Source organism: Plecotus auritus (genome assembly GCF_963455305.1).
Source record: "Plecotus auritus genome assembly, chromosome: 2".
Lineage (NCBI taxonomy): Eukaryota > Metazoa > Chordata > Mammalia > Chiroptera > Vespertilionidae > Plecotus > Plecotus auritus.
Window position 1 is genome coordinate 107,238,267 of NC_137771.1, and position 24,137 is coordinate 107,262,403.

General features: G+C 40.2%; 1 protein-coding gene across 6 annotated transcripts in view; it reads right to left on the reverse strand.

Annotated features, from left to right (window-relative positions):
* The window catches only part of XRN1 (5'-3' exoribonuclease 1), a 218,960-nt gene that overhangs the window by 183,522 nt on the left and 11,301 nt on the right, over positions 1–24,137 (reverse strand). For all 6 annotated transcript variants that reach the window (XR_013959985.1, XM_080657184.1, XM_080657185.1 and 3 more), the window contains exon 2: positions 1,683–1,915. Coding sequence is in view for 5 of the 6 variants with exons in the window: in XM_080657184.1 (XP_080513310.1) it covers positions 1,683–1,915 (233 nt within the window). In the remaining variant the exon portion in view is untranslated. The remainder of the gene's footprint in view (positions 1–1,682; positions 1,916–24,137) is intronic.

Here is a 24,137-nt window from a genome sequence, read left to right on the forward strand (position 1 = left end):
CTGGTCTAATTAGCATATTATGCTTTTATCATTATAGATTGTTTTATTATTATTAATGTATTATTTTCCATAGAAACAATGCAAAACACAGTTTATTGTTGTATTATTTAATAATGTATTATTTTCCATAGAAACAACTGTAAACCTACTTTTGCCCCACCCTGTACATCAAATGTCCTAACTCAGCTCTCTTCCCAGACTCCATCAGTCACCTTCTAGACCAGGGGTGGGCAAACTTTTTGACTCGAGGGCCACAATGGGTTCTTAAACTGGACCGGAGGGCCGGAACAAAAGCATGGATGGAGTGTTTGTGTGAACTAATATAAATTCAAAGTAAAGGAGCAGAGGGGAGAGCAAGAGAACCGGATAGAACAGCCGGATCCAGCCCGCGGGCCGTGGTTTGCCCAAGGCTGTTCTAGACTCACTTGTGCTGGACTCATGCTCAGAGTCAGCAGCTAGCCCAGAATCTGGGCATTCAACAAATGTTCGTTGAATTAAATTAAAATAGCAATGATATTCTGATTAGGACAATCTCTCAGATCATTCTGCAGTTTCCTAGCTCAAGACATACTACTATAGAAGCTTTCTTGGCTACTACCATTTGCAAATTATCAATAAGATGTTTGAAAAATTTGTGAGGGAACAACAGAATAACTTTATAGAGCCCAACACAGGTGTGAGACATGAGCAGAGCAAGGATGATCAGGTACAGAAACTCACCAGGGCAGAAAGCCCCGGTTGCCTAGCAAGGGGCAAAACTGGGAAAACAAGAACCTTGCCTAGCATATCACTGGTCAGGCAGTTTAGACCTTTTTCTCCCTAAAGATAACATCTAGATCTCAGTTATATCTCAGCTCCAGGCCCAGAAAAGCAGCAAAACCAGACAAGTGATGCCTTGGTTGCCTCAGGACCCTTTGCCCTGGCACCAACCAATCAGTGGAGACCACAACCCTGAAAAAACACACCTGGAAAGCTAATGAATACTCTATTAAGACCTTCCCATAAGGTTGCCACCTGCAAGAAAGATAAATATGCTCAGGACAAAGAACCCAGGTGCACACTCTTCCTCCAAGGAGCACAACCTTGCCCATTTGCCCACAGGCACGTACCCCCAACCCTAAAGGGATCCCATGAGACCTGCAACCAGGGGAGCAATGGGCAGCAGTAGCTCGTCCCAGGCTAACCCCCTGAACCTGTCTCCAAAGCCCCCTTTTCTCTGACTTCTCAGTGAGCCAAAGCAGCCCAGGCTAAGTTTTCCTATTGCTTCTTCTATGCCCTTCTTTGTTTCACTGTCCTAAGTACATTTTTGCTGCCATCATGGACCCAATACCCTTTGGCTCAGTGCTGTGTCGCCCTTTCCTTTGGATATCCCCATTCCCCAACCCCTTTTCCTTAAATAAATTCAATTTTTCTTTATTCACCACCTGAAATAGCTATTTAGCCTGCCTGCACACCACCGACTTTAACCTTTCAACAGGCTTTGAAAAATGACACCTCACTTGAATTACTAATTTGTTTACTTAATTGATAATATGTACACTGTAAGTATAGTTTCATTTCTGAAGAAATTTAAGCAGAAAAAAAACATGAACAGAAGATGCATTGTGTTAAGTCAGTTATCATTAAAATAACATATTTTATTAATCTAAATAGTATCCTAAAATAAAACATGAATGTTTTACCTAAAACGCCTTCCACGCTGCTGGTTCATTTTTGCTCGAGGAGCCACACCATCAACAGCCATAAAAAACACTTTCCTAGGTTTAATAATGCGAAACAACACTTCCAAGTAGTGAAAAATATCAGTAAAGATTTTATCATCTGAAATTCTGAAGTGAACATCATCATCATTAGGATGGGAACACTGATGTATAATTCCATTCATATCCAGGTACAAGTTGTCAAATTCAGGTATCTAAAAAAAAAAAAAAAGATGAAGATCATTATTATAATCAACCAAGAATATTTAAGAGACTGGGCAAAGCAGCCAATAAAAAGCAGGATATTGGGCATTATCTATATATATAAAAGCCTAAGCAATGGTTATGACCGGACAACCAGATGGTAGCTTTGATGCCCACTGACCACAAGGTGGCAGACGCTTAATGCAGGATCTGCCCCCTGGTGGTCAGTGCACTCCCACAGCCAACCTCCTGTGGATGGCCAACCTCCTGCGGTGCCTCCCCCAAGCTGGCCAGTCCCAATCGCCCTGATGAGGACTGGGCCAAATGGCCCCAACTAGCTTGATCACTGGCCAGGCCGAGGGACCCATCCATGCACGATTTCGTGCACCAGGCCTCTAGTTATTATATAAAAACAGTGAACAACCACATTTGAATAAAGAAAATAAAGGAAAAAACACACAGAAAAACTGGTAAGATGGAGACATATTATATGGTTACGTTCATAATGTAGCAATAGCTTGGTCAAAATCACTGTCAGAAAATCATCTATTTAAAATAATATAACCTGGGAAAACACCATAAAAAGTGCTTGGTTCATTTCATATGCAAAATATTAGTTTCTTTTCTTCCTACTATTGGACATTAACTCTCAAAACCTCAATTTTCTCTATGAATGGATAAATACTGTAGTGCCCATTTATATAAAAAAGCTGTGTGTATGTGATTATGAAAAGGTTTTACAAATGATTTAAAGCTTTACTGTATATTTGGTTTCACTAAAATAGAGTCACTAATTTGGTAATATTAATTTTATTAAATTTATTTTTGGTTACATAAATTTACTTTTCCTGTTTAAATGTCTGGAACAAGGAAACACTACTGAAACAAATATATATTAACCAGGAACTAAAATGGACATAACTTAATAGCTGCAATATCTAGTGTAACTAAATAATTTTTAGAGTAGTCTGTATTACATACTAAAGAAAAGTATTTTGAATTTTCAAGCTTAATAGACTTTCCTGTGTAAACTTAATGACAACCAACTCTTGAAACAGTTATTCAAGTTTTACCATATGCACAGGTAACAATACATTTTCCTATTATTGAGAAAATGACATACCTTTGAGTTGTTTTGTTTTTTGGGGGGAGGGGATGTTGTGAAAAGTTTTATTCTCTGAATCAATAAAACTATAAAATATTTCAGTAAAAACCCACTTGTGCTAAATACCACATAAAAAATTTAAATGCCCTTACGGAATAACAGACTCAACTGAAATGACTATTTTAAACATGAGATTTTAAAAGTACATCAAAGATTTACTGTTTCAAGAAATCTGAAAACCCTCAATCAAAATATAAATGTGATCTATTTTTAAGGGGGTGGGAGTAATTTATAAAATGATTACAAAGTTTCCCTAGGAAGACAAACATACAAACAATATTAAAAAGAAGAGTAATAAAAAAAAATCCGGGGGAAAAAATTGGCAGCAGAATAGACAGACGTGTTCCGAGCCTTGTCCCGGAGCAGAAAGAAAGAACAGTTGAGGGTCGCACGAGGAGTGTTTGTTGGCAAGTTAAGGGACAGCTAAACTCCAGGAGAAGGTGGGGGACTGACTGGGCAGCCCCCACTGCGGCTGGGTCCCCTCCTGGAGCTGCGGGCTCCCACGCGGAGTCTGCGCCATCTTGAAAGGGAAAGTGGAGCTTATCGGAAGGCTGAAAATCCACAATTGCAGCACCCACGGAATAGCTGTGAGCCCCAGAACACCGGTCCCCAGTTGGCGCAAACACGCGGATTCAGAGGAGCTCTACACTCCACCACGGAAAGGTCAGATTTCGCCTGGGATAAGGTGAGGTCTCTGGTCCCCGCGGGAGAGAGGAACGCACGTTTTGCGGGAGCTGGAGGATCAGGGAAGTCTGAGCCTAGAAAAATCTGTGGCTGTTGGGGCTGGCGAGATCCATGGATGTGGAAGGGGGTCCTCAGAGCTGCTAACAGAAAAGATCTCTAAAAAGCAACCCATTTTGATCTGACGTTCAGGGACAGCCTAAGAATTTCAAAGGTGTGCCAGCTGCTTAGACTTGCGCGCAGACCCATTGTTCGCACACTTGGGCTTTTTCCTCTTCAAATCCTTGCTTCTGATTACTAGGCCCGATACATAGGATCACCCAGTTGGGGACACCCTGGGAGACTGCAGGGGAAAGTGTTTTTCTGGAACCTGGGGATCAGAGCAGGGAGTGACCATCAGAGAGCCAGCCCTGAGCCCACTTCCACAAACAGGTATTGAGTGCCACAGGGAAAGAAGATGTAAATACGGGCTAGAGAGGCCAAAGAGATCCGGAAGTCAATCCAGAAACACTGCCACCCAGGGGCTGAATCACCAATTGACTCTTGTGTAATCAAAAATAAAGGAATACGAGAAATTATTCTCAAAAAAATTAAGAATAAATTATTCTTAATTTATTACAACACTGAGGAGCAGTGGAACGCAGGGAACTGCAATACTGTCCAGACTGAGAAACAGGCATGCCAAACAGAACAACAGAGGAAGTGAATGACCTTTCCTACTACACATTTTATTTTATTTTTTTTATTTTTATTATTTTATTTTCATTTTTTGCATCTTTTACTCAAGAAACTAATTTTTTTTCCTCACTTGATTTTACCCTTTAATTATTACATTTTTATTTTCAATCAGTATCATTACTACTACTATTTTACCTTTTTTTTTAAAGTATCATTTTATTTTCTCTTTATTTTACTTTGGGATTAGTGTACTACATTCTAATTTCATCTTTCCTTTAGCATTGTTTTACTCTATCTCAACTCTACCTTTATGCCATCACTCTCTTCCTAACATTTCCCCTTTTGGTGTCCTGTTTATCTCACCCCTTCCCTGCTATAGATTTTCCCTATTCTTTGTGTTTACCCCCTGATAAAATTTCACCCTACCTATATATCGAATCTACAATCCCCTGCTCCAAGTCCATACACACATCTCTCTTCATTGTCTTAACTATCCAAATATTGTCTTTCTCTCTGTCCTTTTGTTGTCGTTTACTTCAATGTTGATTATATAGAATTTTTATGCTTTTTTGTGAGATTGTTTTGCTTATTCTATTTTTTGTTTGTTTTTTTGTATGCTTTGTTTTTGTTTTTTGTTTCTGTTTTCCCTTGCCTCGCTTGATATTAGTTGGTGTTGTAGTTTGTATAAAACCCAGGTACTTGTTGCTGGCATTTGCTGGGATTAGTGGTTGTTCTATTGAAGTTTTCTCCCCATATATATAGTTTGTTCCCCTTTCTCTCTTAGTCTCTTTCTTGTCTGTCTTCCTTTTTTTTTTTCCTTTTCCCAATTTCATTTTGACACTCCTTTTTCTTTCTTTCTTTTTCCTCTTCTTCTTTCTCTCCTATCCCGTAATTTGCCTTTCTCTGGTGGTCATCTTTATTGGAGATTATTAATATCGTGAATACATTTCTGTTCAGTGCCTTGTGTGTTGTACCTGGTTGTGTTGTATTTTGTGCCTTTAAATCAACGCAGGAGAAAGAGAACTACATAACCAGACATCTGGAGAAGAGAGACTATGGGGAGACAAAGACACAGTCCACATATGAAAGAAAAGCAGGCATCACCAGAAAAGGAAGTAAACGAAATGGAGGCAAGCAACCTTCCAGGGAAAGAATTCAGAGAAATGGTCATAAGGTGGCTGAAAAGAATGGAAGACAAATTCGACAATATGAGTAAGAATCAAGAGGAAATGAAGAAGAACCAAGAAGAAATGAAAAATGACATCGCTGCTGTAAAGAACTTAATAGAAAGCATCAAGAGTAGACTAGAAGAAGCAGAGGACAGAATCAGTGAGCTAGAAAACAAGATGGGAAAAAATACCCAAGTAGAGCAGCTTCTTGAAAAAAAATTAAGAAGCAGGAGGAGAACCTAAGGGAAAGTTGAGACAACATGAAACAAAACAACATCCGCATAATAAGGGTTCCAGAAGGAGAGGAAACTAAGCAAGGAATAGAAAACCTGTTTGAAGAAATCATGACAGAAAACTTCCCTGATATAGGGAAGAAAAAACCCACACAAATCCAAGAAGCTCACAGAGTCCCAAGCAAAATAAACCCCAAAAGACCAACGCCAAGGCACATTATAATTAAATTGGCAAACACTAATGACAAAATAAGAATCTTAAAAGCGGCAAGAGAGAGACAGAAAGTTACATACAAAGGAACCCCCATCAGACTAGCAACTGATTTCTCAACAGAAACTCATCAGGCCAGAAGGGAATGGAATGAAATATACAAAGTCATGCAAAGGAAGGGTCTGAATCCAAGAATACTGTACCCAGCCAGGCTATCAATCAAAACTGAAGGTGAAATCAGGAGCTTCACAGACAAAAAAGGATTAAGGGAATTTATTATCACCAAACCAGCAATGCAAGAAATGCTAAAGGGTTTGCTGTAAAAAAAAAGAAATAGGAAGCGAAGAAGGAACACAGGGGTAAAGAATAAAAATGGTGACAAGTAAGTACATATCAATAATAACTTTAAACGTAAACAGATTAAATGCCCCAATCAAAAGACATAGGGTAAGGGACTGGAAAAGAAACAAGACACATATATCTGCTGTCTACAAGAAACCCACCTCAGAAAAAAAGATGCACACAGACTGAGGGTGAAGGGATGGTTAAAGAACTTCCAGGCGAATGGAAAAGAAAAAAAAAGCTGGGGTAGTAATACTTGTATCTGACAAATTAGATCTCAAAATGAAGGACATAACAAGAGATAAGGAAGTCCACTTCATAATACTAAAGAGAGCAATCCAACAAGAAGAAATAACTCTGGTAAACATATATGCACCCAATACAGGAGCACCCAAATACATAAAAAATCTCCTGGAGGATATTAAGGGAGAGATTGACAGCAATACAATCATAGTAGGAGACTTTAATACCCCACTATCACCACTGGACAAATCCTCTAAACAAAAAATCAGCAAAGAAACATCAATCCTAAATGACTCACTAGACCAGATGGAATTAATTGACATCTTCAGAACATTTCACCCCAAAGCCACAGAATATACATTCTTCTCAAGTGCACATGGGTCTTTTTCAAAGATAGACCATATGTTGGTACATAGGCAAAGTCTCTTCAAATTCAAGTAGAAATCATATCAAGCATCTTCTCAAACCACAGTGGCATAAAACTGGAAATCAACTACAATAAAAACAATCCAAAAAAATCAAACACCTGGAGACTAAACAGCATGCTATTAAACAATGACTGGGTTATCAGAGAGATCAAGGAAGAAATAAAAAACATCATGGCAACAAATGACAATGAAAACACTACAATCCAAAATCTATGGGACACAGCGAAAGCAGTCTTGAGAGGGAAGTTCATAGCTCTACAAGCCTACTGCAAAAAACAAGAAACAATGGTAATAAATTACCTAACCCTACAACTTGAAGAGATATAAAGAGAGCAACAAGAAAAGCCCAGTGTAAGCAGAAGGAAGGAAATAATAAAGATCAGGGCGGAGATAAATGACATAGGGACCAAATAAACAATACAAAAGATCAACAAAACCAAGAGCTGGTTCTTTGAAAGGATAAACAAGATTGATGAACCTCTAGCCAGGCTCCCCAAGAAGCAAAGAGAGAGGACCCAAATAAACAAAATCAGAAATGAAAGAGGTGAAATAACAACAGATCCCGCTGAAATACAAAGGATTGTTAAAAAATACTACGAACAACTCTATTCCAACAAACTGGACAACCTGTAGGAAATGGACATATTCCTAGAAAAATATAACCTTCCAAAACTCAATCAGGAAGAATCTAAACAGCTCAATATGCCAGTAACTATGGAAGAAACTGAAGCAGTCATCAAAAAGCTTCTGGCAAACAAAAGCACGGGGCCAGACGGCTTCACAGGAGAGTTTTACCAAACATTCAAGGAAGAACTAAAACCTATCCTCCTCAGACTATTCCAGAAAATTCAAGAAGAAGGAACACTTCCAAGGTCCTCCTATGAAGCCAGCATCACCCTAATACCAAAACCAGATAAATACAACCCAATGAAAGAGAATTACCCTCATGAACGTAGATGCCAAAATCCTCAACAAAATTTTAGCAAATCGGATCCAGTAGTACATCAGAAAGATCATACACCATGACCAAGTAGGATTTATCCTTGGAATGCAAGGATGGTACAATATCCGCAAATCAAAAAACATGATACATCACATAAACAAATTGAGAGATAAAAATCACATAGTCATATCAATTGATGCAGAAAAAGCATTTGACAAAATCCAACACCCTTTCTTGATAAAAACTCTCAGCAAGGTGGGAATAGAAGGATCATACCTCAACATAATAAAAGCTATATATGATAAAACCACAGCTAACATCATACTTAATGGGCAAAAACTAAAACCATTTCCCCTAAGAACAGGAACAAGACAGGGATGCCAACTCTCACCACTCCTGTTCGACATAGTACTGGAAGTATTAGCCATTGCAATTAGACAAGAAGAAATAAAAGGCATCCAAATTGGAAAAGAAGAAGTAAAGCTGTCCTTATTTACAGATAACATGATATTGTACATAAAAAACCCGAAAGACTCCATTAAAAAACTAACAGACTTAATAAATGAATTCAGCAATGTAGCAGGATACAAAATTAACGCCAAGAAATCTATGGCATTTCTATACACCAATAGTGAACTTACAGAAAGAGAGACTAAAAAAGCAATCTCATTTACCATCGCACCTAAAAAATTAAGATACCTAGGAATAAACTTAACCAAGGAGGTAAAAGACCTATACGCGGAAAACTACAGGACACTGAAAAAAGAGATAGAGGAAGACGTTCACAGATGGAAGAACATACCATGTTCATGGATTGGTAGAATTAACATTAAAATGTCCATACTACCCAAAGCAATCTATAGATTCAATGCACTCCCCATTAAAATACCAACAGCATATTTCACAGACCTAGAAAGAACTCTCCAAAAATTCATCTGGAATAAAAAAAGACCCCGAATAGCTGCAGCACTCCTGAGAAAGAAGAACAAAGTAGGTGGGATCTCAATACCAGATTTCAAGCTGTATTACAAAGCCACTGTTCTCAAAACAGCCTGGTACTGGCACAAGAACAGACATATAGACTAATGGAATAGAATAGAGAATCCAGATACTGACCCAAACCACTATACGCAATTAATATTTGACAAAGGAGGCATGAGCATACAATGGAGTCAAGACAGTCTCTTCAATAAATGGTGTTGGAAAAATTGGACAGATACATGCAAAAAACTGAAACTAGATCACCAGCTTACACCATACACAAAAATAAACTCAAAGTGGACACAGGACTTAAATATAAGACGGGAAACCATAAAAATACTAGAGGAATCCACAGGCAGCAAAATCTCAGACATATGCCGAAGGAACTTCTTCACTGATACTGCCCCTAGGGCAATGGAAGCCAAAGAGAAAATAAACAAATGGGACTACATTAAAATAAAAAGCTTTTTCACAGCAAAAGAAACTATCAACAAAACAATAAGAAACCCCACTGTATGGGAGAACATATTTGCAAATGTTATCACTGATAAAGGTTTAATCTCCAACATCTACAGGCAGCTTATACAACTTAATAAAAGGAAGATAAATGATCTAATAAAAAAATGGGCAACAGACCTAAATAGAATCTTTTCCAAAGAAGACAGAAGGAAGGCCAAGAGACACATAAAAACATGCTCAAAGTCACTATCCGAGAGATGCAAATCAAAACGACAATGTGATACCATCTCACTCCTGTCAGAATGGCTATCATCAACAAACGACAAGTGTTGGCGAGGATGCGGAGGAAAAAAAACCCTCGTGCACTGCTGGTGGGAATGCAGACTGGTGCAGCCACTGTGGGAACAGTATGGAGTTTCCTCAAAAAACTGAAAATGGAACTCCCATTTGACCCAGTTATCCCACTTCTAGGAATATATCCTAAGAAACTAGAAACACCAATCAGAAAGGATATATGCACCCCTATGTTCATAGCAGCACAATTTACAATAGCTAAGATTTGGAAACAGCCTAGGTGCCCGTCAGCAGATGACTGATCAGAAAACTATGGTACATCCACACAATGGAATACTATGCTGCCATATTAAAGAAGGAATTATTACCATTTGTAGGCACCTGGATGGAATTAGAGAACATTATGCTAAGTGAAATAAGCTAGTCAATGAAAGAAAAATACCACATGATCTCACTCATTTCTTGATAATAAAAAATATTATAGCCAAAACCGGTTTGGCTCAGTGGATAAAGCGTTGGCCTGCGGACTCACGGGTCCCGGGTTCGATTCCGGTCAAGGGCATGTACCTTGGTTGTGGGCACATCCCCAGTAGGGGGTGTGCAAGAGGCAGCTGATCGATGTTTCTCTCTCATCGATGTTTCTAACTCTCTATCCCTCTCCCTTCCTCTCTGTAAAAAATCAATAAAATATTAAAAAAAAAATAAAAAAAATATTATAAACTGATGAACAAAAAGATAGACACAGAGGCAGTAAAGCATCAAACAGACTGTCAAATTACACCGGGAAGGTTAGAGAGAGGTGGGGGAAATAAGAGATCAACCGAAGGACTTATATGCATGCATAGAAGAGTAACCAACGGATGCAAAACATTGGGGGGTGAGGGCATGTATGGGAGTGGGGTGGGGGGGCAATGGTAAGATATGTACACATATAATACCTTAATAAAATATATATAAAAGAAAGAAGAAAAAGAAAAATCCATTCTCTTTATTAAAAATTATAAGATCATCTGATTGAACCATGTAGTTTAGAAGTAGTCTAAGTGTACACAGAAATTTCATACATAAGAGATATTTCAAGTCTGTATAATGAAATAAATTCCACAAGGATTAGACATTTTAATTTGATAAATATAAGGAAAAAATTATATACAAGTATTTTGGAAATGTTAGGGTGGGGAAATCCAGAAATAAAATACCAAACAGATGGTGGAGTTGGCTCTATCTACACTAATAAAAAAGAAATATGCAAATTGACCATCACTTCACGACGCCCACCAGCCAAACATGAGTATGTAAATTAACCTTATCACATCCGTGGAGACTAACAGCAGAGAGGAGGCAGCTCCCAGCATGGTCTACTGGGCCTTCGCCGTGGTGACCCAGGGGCAGGGAAGTGCGGCCCGCAGGCAGCTCCCAGCACGGCCTGCTTGGCCTTAGCTGCGGCGACCCAGGGGCAGGGAAGCATGGCCGCAGGCAGTACCCAGCACGGCCTCAGCGACTCGGGAGCCGTGAAGTGCAATCCGCAGGCAGCACTCAGCATGGCCTGCTTGGCCGTCGCCACGGTGTGGAGCAGGCAGGCCCTGCAGAGAACAGAGAACCACGGGGAGCAGGCCTAAGCCGTCAGTAGGATATATCCCGAGGGCTCCCGGACTGGAGAGGGTACAGGTCAGGCTGAGGGACACCCCTCCGTGCACAAATTTCGTGCACTGGGCCTCTAGTAAAAATATATTTTTAATTCTATAGGGTTAAAAATAAAGCCATAAAAAAGTTTAACTGAATATGACAAAATGCAAGAAATGCTTGCAAGTTAAAACAAAGTCAATATTCCTGACACACAAAAATCGTCAAATATAAATAAGAAAAAGAGCAAAGTTTAAAAGTAAGCATGGAACATACAAAGCAATGCAAAAAGGAACTCAAATTGCTAATAAACATATGAAAAGATGTTCAACATCCCCAAATTTCAAATTAAACTGACACATCATTTTTCCTATCACGTTAGGAAAGATCAGAAAGATAGTTACTCATTATTGGTATAGGTTTGGGGAAATGCATAGTTCATATGTTATGGAGTGCCAGAAGAGAAGAGAGAAAGCAAGATATTGAAAACCTATTTGAAGAAATAATGATAGAAAACTTTCCCTACCTTGTGAAAGAAATAGTATTATAATACCAAGAAGCACAGAGACTCCCAAATAAGAGGAACCCAAAAGAGGCCCACATCAAGACACATCATAAATAAAATGTCAAGGGTTAAAGACAAAGAGAGTCTCTTAAAAGCAGCAAGAGAAAAGTAGTTAATTACCTACAAGGGAGCACCCATATGACTCGAAGTATGCATTATCTTTGACCCAGGATTTCTACTATTGAAAATTTATCCTGGGACACAATCATAAATTTGCATAAAGATATAACTACAAGAATATTCATGTCAGTATTGTTCAGAAAAGATAAAAGCTAAAAACCATTGAAAGGCCTCATAGAAAAGTGATGATGACATGGACACAGACAACAGTATGGTGACTGCCAGAGGGAAGGGAGGATGTGAGAGTTAGGAGAGGGTAAAGGGGGAATAAATGGTGATGGAAGGAGACTTGACATGGGATGGTAAACACACTGCAATATACAGATGATGTATTGTAGAATTGTAAGCCTGAAACCCATATAATTTTATTAACCAATGTCACCCTGATAAATTAAATTAAAAAAAAAAGAAAATTGATGATGGTACATCCATTCAATGTAATACTCCACAATCCTATATAATAAAAGCCTAATATGCTAAGTGTCCGGTCATCCATTCAACCACTCAAAGCGTAATCTATAGTAATAAAAGGGTAATATGCTAATTAGATTGGACATCCTTTCGGACAAAGCCATGGTGGCGGGGGCCGAGACAGAGGCGGTTAGGGGCTACCAGGCCGGCAGGGGAGAGCAGTTAGGGGCAACCAGGTTGGCAGCAGAGGGCAGTTAGGGGTGACCAGGCAGGCATGCAGAGTGGTTAGGGGCCATCAGGCAGACAGGTAGGTGAGTGGTTAGGAGCCAGCGGTCCCAGATTGCGAGAGGGATGTCCTACTGCTGGTTCAAACCGGCAATTGGACATCCCTCAAGGGGTCCCGGAATGGAGAGGGTGCAGGCCGGGCTGAGGCACCTCCCCCACCGCTGTGCTGAGTTTCGTGCACCAGGGCTCTAGTATGCTAATAATACGCTAAGGCCGCTCAACCGCTCACTATGATGTGCACTGACCACCAGGGGTAGGCGCTCTGATCGGTAGGTTAGCTTGGTGCTAGGGTCCGGCCAATTGGGACTAAGTGAGATGGGCTGGACATGCCCTGGAGCCCTCCCGCAGTTCCTCCCTGGTTGGCCAACCTCTTGCTTCCCTCCCCGGGCCCAATCGTGCACCAGTGGGGTCCCTCGGCCTGCCCTGCGCCCTCTCGCAATCTGGGACCCCTTGGGGGATGTCGGAGAGCCAGTTTCAGCCTGATCCCATGGGCCAGGCCAAGGGACCCCACTGGTGCACGAATTTGTGCACCAGGCTTCTAGTTACAAATTATAATACAGATGGTCAAGTGACAACAAAAGTAGGTCATAAAATAGCAGGTATATTATTATCCCATTCATATCTACATATGAATTTTGCATAGAAAAGAAAGAAGTATACAGAAACAAGATGATAGAATTTCAGTTGCTTTTTACTTTCCTCTAGACCAGTGGTTGGCAAACTGCGGCTGGGCTTGCGAGCCGTGGTTTGCTGCTCTGTTGACTATTGAGTTTGCCAACCATTGACCTAGACCAGCCGTGGGCAAACTACGGCCCGCGGGCCGGATCCGGCCAGTTCGGCTGTTCTAACTGGCCCGCGGAGCCGAAAGAGCAGAGGGTTCTCTTGCTCTCCCCTCTGCTCCTTCACCAGCAGCAGTGTTAACATGGCAACTTTGGGAAACACGGCTGCAGCTCCTTCTTCTGAGTGGGCGGATTTATATCCACCCATTCAGTAGAAGCAACAACCTCTCAATCTTCCAGAGGCTCCTTGTAACGCCCGCGGACGCGTCCCCCGACATCACCCTGGGAATGCGTAGACACGTTATTGTGGTGATGTAGGGAGACATGCCCCTGGAGAGCACAGTATCAGAGCATTAGCTAAAAAGGAGACCAACGACACTGTTCCCACTGAAGTTGATGTTTTAAAGACCAAAAACCTTTCAACCCAGTCTACATTGCCATCTACATCTACATCCCGGGCATAATTTGGAAGTTGCACTAAAGAAAATGTTTCATTTACTGTTTACACATTTTGTTCTTTTCTATTTGTTTTAGTTTTAAATTATTTTATTATATTTAAGTTTAATTTGAAAGGCTTTTATACCTTTCCTTTGTTAAGCAATTTTATTTTGCCTTTGCCATCTTCAGTATAAGGTATGTTATTGTGCTATGATTCCTCCATTTTTTGAAGTTTCAAATTATAATAATTAGTGTTTACATTCTTATTGTTAAAATGTTTGAAATGAATAAAACTATTGAAATAAGAAAAAAAAAAGACCCTACCCTTTTATGTAATGATGTTTACTTTGAATTTATATTAGTTCACACAAACACTCCATCCATGCTTTTGTTCTGGCCCTCCAGTCCAGTTTAATAACCCATTGTGGCCCTCGAGTCTAAAAGTTTGCCCACCCCTGACCTAGACTCTCGATTCTAATAATTACAGGCTGTTGTTGTTCCTAGTGATTAAGCCCCTATGCCAGTGGTTGGCAAACTCATTAGTCAACAGAGCGGCAAACCCCGGCTTGCGAGCCGTATGTGGCTCGCGAGCCGTAGTTTGCCGACCACTGCTCTAGACTATGCAATAGTTTTTACACCTTTCTGTATTAATATAAATTTTTGCATAATGAGCACACATTACCTTTATAACCTGGAAAAAAACACTATAATACTCTTTTTAGAAAAAAATTTTAAATTCTCTTAAATTTAGGATTAGTAAGAAAGATACAGAATGATTAACTAATCATCAGCAATGCAGTAAAGAAGATGAGAACATGCAGGAGTATAACTAGAAATTGTAATAAAAATAATAGAAATTTCTAGGTTATTTTATAGTCTGCCCTCTTCCTCAACCTCGTATCTAATTAGTTTCTGTGTTTTTTTAAATTTAACATTCCAAATGTTTCTACAATCTTACCCTCCTATCCATTCACATTGTTTCAGGCAATCTCATCTTTTTCTCCATCCTGCTTCCCATCTCAGTTTAAGGACCTCAGTTTTCCAACTGGACTGCTTTCTTCCAGTTTTCTCTCTCACCAGTTCAGCCTTTTTCCTAAAACATAATCGGATCATGTTGCTTTCTTACTTAAATCCACATGATACTACAAACCCTTAATACCATGAAAGGTCCTGTATGATTTGGGTGCTATCTTTCCAACCAATACCATATACTTTCCTATTTCCACATATATCCTACAAACTAACTGCAGTAGAAAGCCGGTGCTAGGCTGTTTCAAACCTCTGTGACTTTATAGATGTTCCTACTACCAGAAATTCTTTTCTTTCCTACTTGCTCCTCCCTTCCCTGACCTTGAATCAGCTTTCAAGATCCAGCTCAGGTATCTTTGTCTGGAAGCTTTCCCTTCCTCACCCAAATGTTGTATCTTACTTGTATCTTTCTTTATGTTGTATCTTACTTGTTTTTGTGTTCCCAATAAATACAAGAATGCCAGGCACATATTAGGTGCTCTACCCATTTTCATTGAATGTCTGTCCTTTGCTGCTGAAGTGTAAAATTCCTCAAAGCAAGGTCTTTGATTTGGTCACGTTTAGAACTCTTGGCACACTGCCTGATACAAAGCAGGAAATAAAAAAATATTTAATAAAAAATCCTATATAATAAAAGCCTAATATGCTAAGTGTCCAGTCGCCCAGTCGTCTGTTCAACCAATCAAACCATAATATGCTAATGATAAGCTAAGGCTGCTCAACCGTTCGTTATGATGTACACTAACCAACAGGGGACAGACAGTTGACCAGTCAACCAGTCACTATGACATACACTGACCACCAGGGGGCAGACACTCAACACAAGAGCTGCCTCCAGATGGTCAGTGCACTCCCACAGGGGGAGCGTTGCTCAGCCAGAAGCCAAGTGGCTGGCAAGCACAGCAGCGGAGGCAGGAGCCTTTCCTGCCTCTGCAGCAGCACTAAGAAGTCCGACTGCCGGCTTAGGCCTGCTCCCTGAGGGCTCCCAGACTGCGAGAGGGCGCAGGACGGGCTGAGAGACCCCCCGACCAAGTGCACAAATTTCATACATCGGGCCTCTAGTAAATTAATAAACAAATAAAGCTTCCCTTTACTGAATATGATAGTACATGTAGCCTTAACCATTCACTTAGAATACACATTCATACTGCTTTCAATTGTAGGTATGTATTGAATTAAAATCTTGGCATCTAATTTTCTCAAAACACTAGTTTCTTTTTTTAGTATAACTTTGTATCCTACTTTGTGTCCTTGCAAAATGCCTTTTACATAAAGACAATACCCATTTAATTAAAAGAGCTGTTAACTTTTATTTTTCTCAAGCTCTTTAATACCATTTAACTTAATCCCAAAGTTTTGTTGTTTCAATTAATTTTTAATATTCTATGTTTTAAGACATACTAAAACACCATACATATTTTAATAAACTTTCAGTACACAATATTTTATATTTTTTACAGATTATGTAATAAACTGTACTTAAAATATTCATTCACTCAATAAATATTTACTGAAGACCTATTATGTGCCATATTATGCTTGGGTCTAGGAAATACAATAAATATAGTTGCTGGAAGCAAAGATCAACAGTAATTAATACAAATACGAGAAATCCAGTCAGAAGGCTGAATAGGGCTTTGATATTCAGAAAGCTGAATATTTGCATGTTTTTACCTGCTGCTGACTGGCCGAAGGCAACCCCCCTAAACTGATAATCCTTTTACTGTTTACTAAACATTACCTTTGATATGCCTGTTTACATTCCTAAAAGGCAATAGTGTATTCTAGTAAATAAAAAGAAGATGGGTGCCGAGATTCAGCGGAGCTTTGTCACTTGAACTAAGTTTACATATGGCTTCCCCCGTAACTTCCAAATTTACATTTCTTGTCTTGTGTATTAATTTGCGCATCAGCCCTTTCTCCAGGCCTTTGAACCCAGGCCATGCAGGCCCTGGCCTCACATCTGGCGCCTTTAAGAGGGACCGGGAGAAAAAGAATTCGCCAGAGCGAAAAAACAATCACCCAAAGAGGTGAATCAATGGAACAGTGGGAGATTAACTGCATGCAAAGCTCGTGTCAGCTTCGGAAGCCTGCAGATCTGAAAGTGCTCAAGTACATGCTTTTTGTTTCAGCCAGACCATAATGGGGCAGAATTCATCAAAAGGGGAGAAACTTTCCAGTAGACTTTTGGCCTGCATGTTCAAGGATAAGGGAATTGAGATGTCAGAAGATCTTCTTTTACAGTTTCTGCAGATTATTATAGAATATAAACCTTGGTTTCCTGACAAGGGTACATTAGATGTTGAATGTTGGGAAAGAATACGTCAGAACTTGGAAGAAGCTCGGCAGCAGAGCAAAAGCTTGCCTCCAAATTGTTTCTCCTTGTGGAAAACGGTATTGCATTTGCTAGAGCCTTTTAGAGAAGAAAAACCTCCTCCCTTTGCACCCTCTACTCCTAAAGAGGAGCAGAAAGATAAATTGAAGTGGCCTGAATGTCCTGATCCTGAAACATTTAAGTTGCCACTAATAGAATCACCTATGCAAAGAGTTATCCAAGAAGGATTAAAGGACATGACGGTGGAGGAGAGCCTTGCTTTTCCTATTATACGGTTAGCTAACCCACAATTCCCAAATCAAATAATAAGACAGCATGAAAGATTTGATTTTAAAATGATAAAGGCCTTGCGTGACAGCGTAACGCAAAATGGCTCTGCTGGAGAAATTAAGACTAACATTTCTGAAGCATTCCTAGCTACTTATGATTGGTATTTTCTGGCCTGTGCAGCCCTGAATGGAGGAGATTATTTGCTATGAAAAGGAGAATTTTTAGAGAAATGTCAAGAACAAGCTTATTCAAATCTCAGACAGAATGTTCAAATAACTTTTGAGATGTTTGCAGGACAGGGGCAATTTAGTGATGTGCATAATCAACTCCTGTACATACAGCAAGCTTACGAACAAATTACACTTTGTGGAAGAAAAGCCTGGTGGACTTTACCAGCAAAAGGGGATCCTAAGGGAGCCTTTAGTAAGTGCATGCAAGGGCCCACTGAGTCATTTTCTTATTTTGTAGCTCACCTCACTCGAGCAGTGAGACAGCAGACGCAACATGAGACAGCAGGAGACATTTTGACTCAGCAATTAGCTTATAAAAATGCCAATGCTGATTGTAAGAAATGTCTAACACCTCTAATAAAAAATAGTACCATTACAGAAATGATTTGAGCATGTCAGGATGTGGGGTCAGGCATTTTTCAAGCAAGCTTACTAGCTGCTGCTGTAACCTCAGAAAATAAAAAATGCTTCAATTGCGGGCAGGAAGGACATTTCAAAAAAGAATGTAGGCAACCAAAAAGGACACAGGGTGGTGCTGAAGGAAAAGGTGTGAGCATTCCGCCTCCCAATTCAGATAATGCAGATTTTTGTCCCAGGTATCAGAAAGGAACTCATTGGGCTGGCCAATGTAGATCTAAATTTCATAGAAATGGGCAGCCATTAAATCAAGACATAGGGAATGGCCAGCCACAGGGAAACGGCCAGAGGGGCTTCCCAGACCCGTTAAAAAAGAGGAATTTACACCCTGTAAAGCCCACAGTGGATTCCCTCATCCAAGCCACTCCAGGGAGCGCAGGCCTAGATCTCAATAGTACAACAGCAATCACCCTGATCCCTGATATGGCTAGACAAGTTGTTCCTACAGGAATTTGGGGAACTGTGCCACCAGGAATGTCAGGTTTAGTCTTAGGAAGGAATGGAAATACTCTGAAAGGACTAACTGTTTTTCCTGGAGTCATAGATTCAGAGTATGAGGGAGAAATCAAGGTAATATTAGAATGCAGATATATTATGCAAATTACTCCAGGACAAAGAATTGCTCAGCTCCTGCTTTTACCTTATATTCAGCAGGGTGAAGTTATAAATAGGAAAAGAGGAACACAAGGATTTGGAAGCTCAGATATATATTTGGTACAGGAAATTAGCAAAACCTGTCCTATGAACAATCTAAGAATAGATGGAAAACTGTTTAAAGGGTTAGTAGACACTGGAGAAGATATTAGTGTTATCAGTCAAGAGTTCTGGCCTCCAAGTTGGTCCATGGTAGAAGCTATGGGTTCTATTACGGGAGTTGGAATTCCTGATAATACACAACGCAGTGCTGCAGTGTTAAAGTGGCAAAATGAGGAAGGACAAACAGGATGGTTTCAGCCCTATGTAGTCTCTGGAATTGCAGTCAACTTATGGGGCTGGGATGTTTTGGAAGGTTTACAAGCTTGTATTATTACTGGCAAGGGACAACAGTTAATAACTCAGATGGGATATCAAGCCGGTCAAGGTTTAGAAAAAGATAATCAGGGGATTAAAGAACCCATTCAAGCCAAAGGAAACACAAGAAGACAAGGATTAGGATATCAGCCTTTTTAGGAATGGTCACTGCTCAGTCTTCTCGCCCCCATGCTGATCCTATTTAATGGAAAGATGATAGACCTATATGGGTGGATCAGTGGCCATTAACCAAGGAGAAATTGTCATATTCATGAATTAATACAGGAACAAGTAGAGGCTGGCCATATAGAGCCTTCCAATAGTCCTTGGAAGACTCCTATATTTACAATACCTAAGAAGGCGACAGGAAAGTGACAATTGTTACATGATCTTAGAGTGGTTAACGCTACTATGCATACCATGGGAGCTTTACAGCCTGGACTCCCAGCGCCTTCACAAATCCCTCTAGATTGGTCTCTTATAGTAGTAGATCGCAAGGATTATTTCTTCACCATTCCGTTGGCACTTCAAGATAAACAAAGATTTGTCTTTTCAGTGCCATCTATTAATAATATAGAGCCTATGAAAAGATATCAATGGAAGGTTTTGCCTCAAGGAATGGCCAATAGCCCTACCTTATGTAAAAAATATGTAGCTCAAGCTATTCAGCCTTTAAGGGACAAATATTCCCAGTGTTATATTGTCCATTACATGGATGACTTGCTCCTAGCGAGTCCAAGGGAAGAACAGACTTTAGCAATGTTTCCCCAATTAGAAAAGGGACTTCCTAAATGGGGCTTAAAAATTCCTCCAGAAAAGGTACAGAAAGAAATGCCTTTCAAATATCTCAGAACCATAATTGAAAACCAATGTATTAGGCCTCAAAAGGTGGAAATATGAAAAGATTGCCTTAAAACCTTAAATGACTTTTAAAAATTATTAGGGGACACTAATTGGTTAAGACCTTATCTAAAAACCTCTACAGGAGAAGTGACAAATTTATTTAATATACTTAGGGGTGACTCTAATCTTTCCTCACCCCGAGTATTGAGATGAAGCTAGAAAGGAGTTACAAAGAATTGAGCAGGCAATCTCCTTAGCCCAAGTAGCATGGGTACTGCCTGAATTGCCTTTACTGGGACAAATTAATCCTACTGCAAATAGGCCCACTGGAGTCATCTTCCAAAATAAAAACTCTACTGCTATTATAGAATGGGTCCACCTAGGGCATCAATCCTCTAAAACTGCGGTTACATATATAGAACTTATGGCTCAGTTGATATCTCAACTCAGAAAACACTGCAGGCAGCTTAGAGGAGAAGAACCCCAATGCATTTACCTTCCCCTCACTGGGAAGCAATTAGAAATGTTATTTCAGACTGATGTAAATTGGCAAATTGGATGAGTGGATATTCAGGGGAACTTAGTTGTCACCTCCAAAAATACAAATTATTACAATTTCTATATTATACCCCTATTAACATACTAAAAAATACTAGGCAGGAACCTATCCCTGGAGCATTAACTGTTTTTACTGATGGACCATCTAATGGTAAAGCTGCTTATTGTGGAGGGCAGGAAGGGACTAGACCTCGGGGTCTAGAGTCAGAGTAGAAAAATTTAAAACAACCACTTGGAAAGGTCACCCCCCACAGACACTATAGAACTCCCCGTTCCATAAATAAAAGAAATAGTTTCTGCCTGACCACCACTCCCCTACCTGCCAGAGGCATTACAGAGCTGTCTCTGTAACTAACAACCCATACAGGGAAAGGTCCGGTGTAGAACTTCCTCACTGCGCGAGCGAACCATATTAGGAAAAGTCCAGGACAAAGGGGTCCAACATTCGCGGGTCATTCAAAGGGGCCAATCAGGGAATGCCAGGCCAACAGTTATAGAGGGAAGGGGTATAAAGGAAGGGACTGCCCCTTTCAACAGCGCTCTCGCCACGGCACTTGCCTGCTGCTGCGTCAGCTACGGCGGGGCCCAGATTCGAATCTGCAATAAACTTTTCCCTGTTTGATCCAATTGGTCTCGGTGGTCTATCTCCGGGGGACGCGCTCCGTTACACTTATCATACAATGAATTTAGACCAAGTCATCCAAACCAGTCATACTTCGGTACAAAGAATTGAATTAGAAGATATTAAGGCTGCATTGCAAGATTTCCAAGAGCCTCTTAATATTATCTATGACTTTTCTTATGCTGCGGGTCTCGTAAATAGAATTGAAACTGCTCGATTGAAATGGCTCAGTGACCAAAGTTTATTTTTACTATTTAAACAAGTTCAGAAGATTGTGCAACAAAGACAATATCCCTTTTATATTACTCACATCAGGGCTCACAATATATTACCTGGCCCGTCAACAAAAAGAAATGCACATGCTGATCAATTGGTTGCTTTATTAAAACAGGTCTCAGAATCTCATCAGCTTTTACATCAGCCTGAAAAAATGTTGTCTAGACAATTCTCAGTCACTGGACATCAGGCAAAACAGATTATCAAGGAATGTCCCACTTGCATGTTACATCTGCCTCAAGGGCCTAATACAGGAATTAACCCTCGAGGACTTATAAGGGACCATATCTGGCAAATGGATGTAACACATTTTACTCCTTTTGGACACCTTGGGGCATTGCACGTCTCTGTAGACACCTTTCAAAAGTCCTATGGGCTACTGCATCTACAGGGGAAATGGCAAAACAGGTTATTAATTATTGCCTAGCTGCTTTTGTGTCATGGGAATTCCAAAAATTACTAAAACTGATAATGGGCTGCTTACACAAGCTGTCATTTCCAGCAATTTTGTGAAAAGTGGAAAATTCAGCACATTACAGGAATACCATATAATTCCCAAGGACAGGCCATTATTGAATGCCAACATCAGCGGCTAAAATCCCAATTTGAGAAACAAAATGGGGGGATTATTATGGAGAAATCACCTGTAAGTAGGCTACACCAAGCCTTAATTACTTTAAATTTTCTCACTTGTAATGCTGATGGCAAGACACCCATGGAGTTACACTGGTGTCAGAATAAGACAAAGGAAAATGGTCTAGTTAAATGAAAAGATCCCGAGTCTGGTTTATGGAAGGGCCCCAACCCCTTGCTAACATGTGGCCGAGGAAATGTTTGTGTATTTCCAGAAAATTTCTCCAAGCCCGTGTGGACTCCCGCAAGAAATATTAAACTGCAACATGAATCTGAGAGAGGAACTGGCCAGATTAATGAGGACCTGGTGCCCGGAGCCGCACTTTGCAATGCAGACAACTGGCTACCCCAGCCACAGACAGCAGCAGCTCCAGGCAACACACTGAAGATAAGAAGTGGGAGAAAAACAAGGCTGACCATAAACAGCCCAGAGATGACGCGGAATGATAAAGAAGATGGTCCAGAAAGCTGAGCGAATTTGTGAGGAAACCAGAACCCCAAGAACGCCTGAGAACATCTTTCTTGCTATGCTAGCAGTCACCAGCTGTGCAGTATTACCACCAGGGGCAAATGGGAAAGTCCTCCCTGGGTAAGATCCCTTACGTGGGCTGACCCCCCACCTAGTATAGTCGCCAATAATACCAAGCACCTTGGTCATCCAGCAGGACCACAGGTGGGACAAGGAAGTACACGGGCAAAGTATAATTATACGTGTGTCCCCACCTAGCTTCCCTTTTTGTATGACACAGAATCAAACTACTGCTCCTTTGTGTGTAGATTTAAAGAGAGGTTTCTGGCTAGCATGGACACCAAAGGATGGGGAAGAAAAAGCCCAAATACATTTACTATCACTACTTGCTCCTGGGAGAGGCAAAGAAAATTTAACATTACTAAGACATCCCCTCACTAAGCCATTATGTATAAAGTCTTATGAATGGCACCCACCAGCCGCAAACTTAATAACAGTTTTTCCACCGAAACCGGTTTGGCTCAGTGGATAGAGCGTCAGCCTGCGGACTGAAGGGTCCCAGGTTCGATTCCGGTCAAGGGCATGTACCTTGGTTGTGGGCACATCCCCAGTAGGGAGTGTGCAGGAGGCAGCTGATCGATGTTTCTCTCTCATTGATGTTTCTGACTCTCTGTCCCTCTCCCTTCCTCTCTGTAAAAAATCAATAAAATATATTTTAAAAAAAATAACAGTTTTTCCTTTGTGGATTGGAGCCCCTACATGTCTGTGTATAGTAATAATCGCACCCTGAAATGGAAGGGGACTGCATCCTATCTATATGTTAAAGCTACTCACTCCATCTCATGGTATGGAGGAGGATTTGTTGAGAAATTAGCTGCTGCACTTGCACCAATAAAATGATATAGTTTAAACGATAGCTTAAATAATTCCATTCGTACCTTATAGGGAAATCCCAACAAGACAGTATTTACCACCGCTTGTGTCAATAAAAAATAACCTTCTTGGTGCTTGGGGTAAAGATAACACCACCCTTAATATTTTAAAATTACAGCAGCATATTGTATAATTATCCCAGGCAAACTTACAAACTAATTCCTTAGATGCCTGGCAGCAATTTAAAAAAGGTCATGAAATAATTTAATCCTTTTCACTGGATCTCCTTACATTTGCCTCTTAGCATAACCACTGTTGCCTGTCTCATTCTTGTTCTTATATGTTTAATTTTAGTCTGCAGATGTGGAATAAAAGTTTTAAAAGGACCTGAGATCTGCAAGTGGCATATACTCCTTTCAACATCTTTTAAGAAATCATAGAAGGGGGAATTGCTGGAAGCAAAGATCAACAGTAATTAATACAAATGTGAGATGTCCAGTCAGAAGGCTGAATAGGGCTTTGTTATTCAGAAGGCTGAATATCTGCATGTTATTACCTGTTGTTGACTGGCCGAAGGCAACCCCACAACCTGATAATCCTTTTACTGTTTACTAAACAT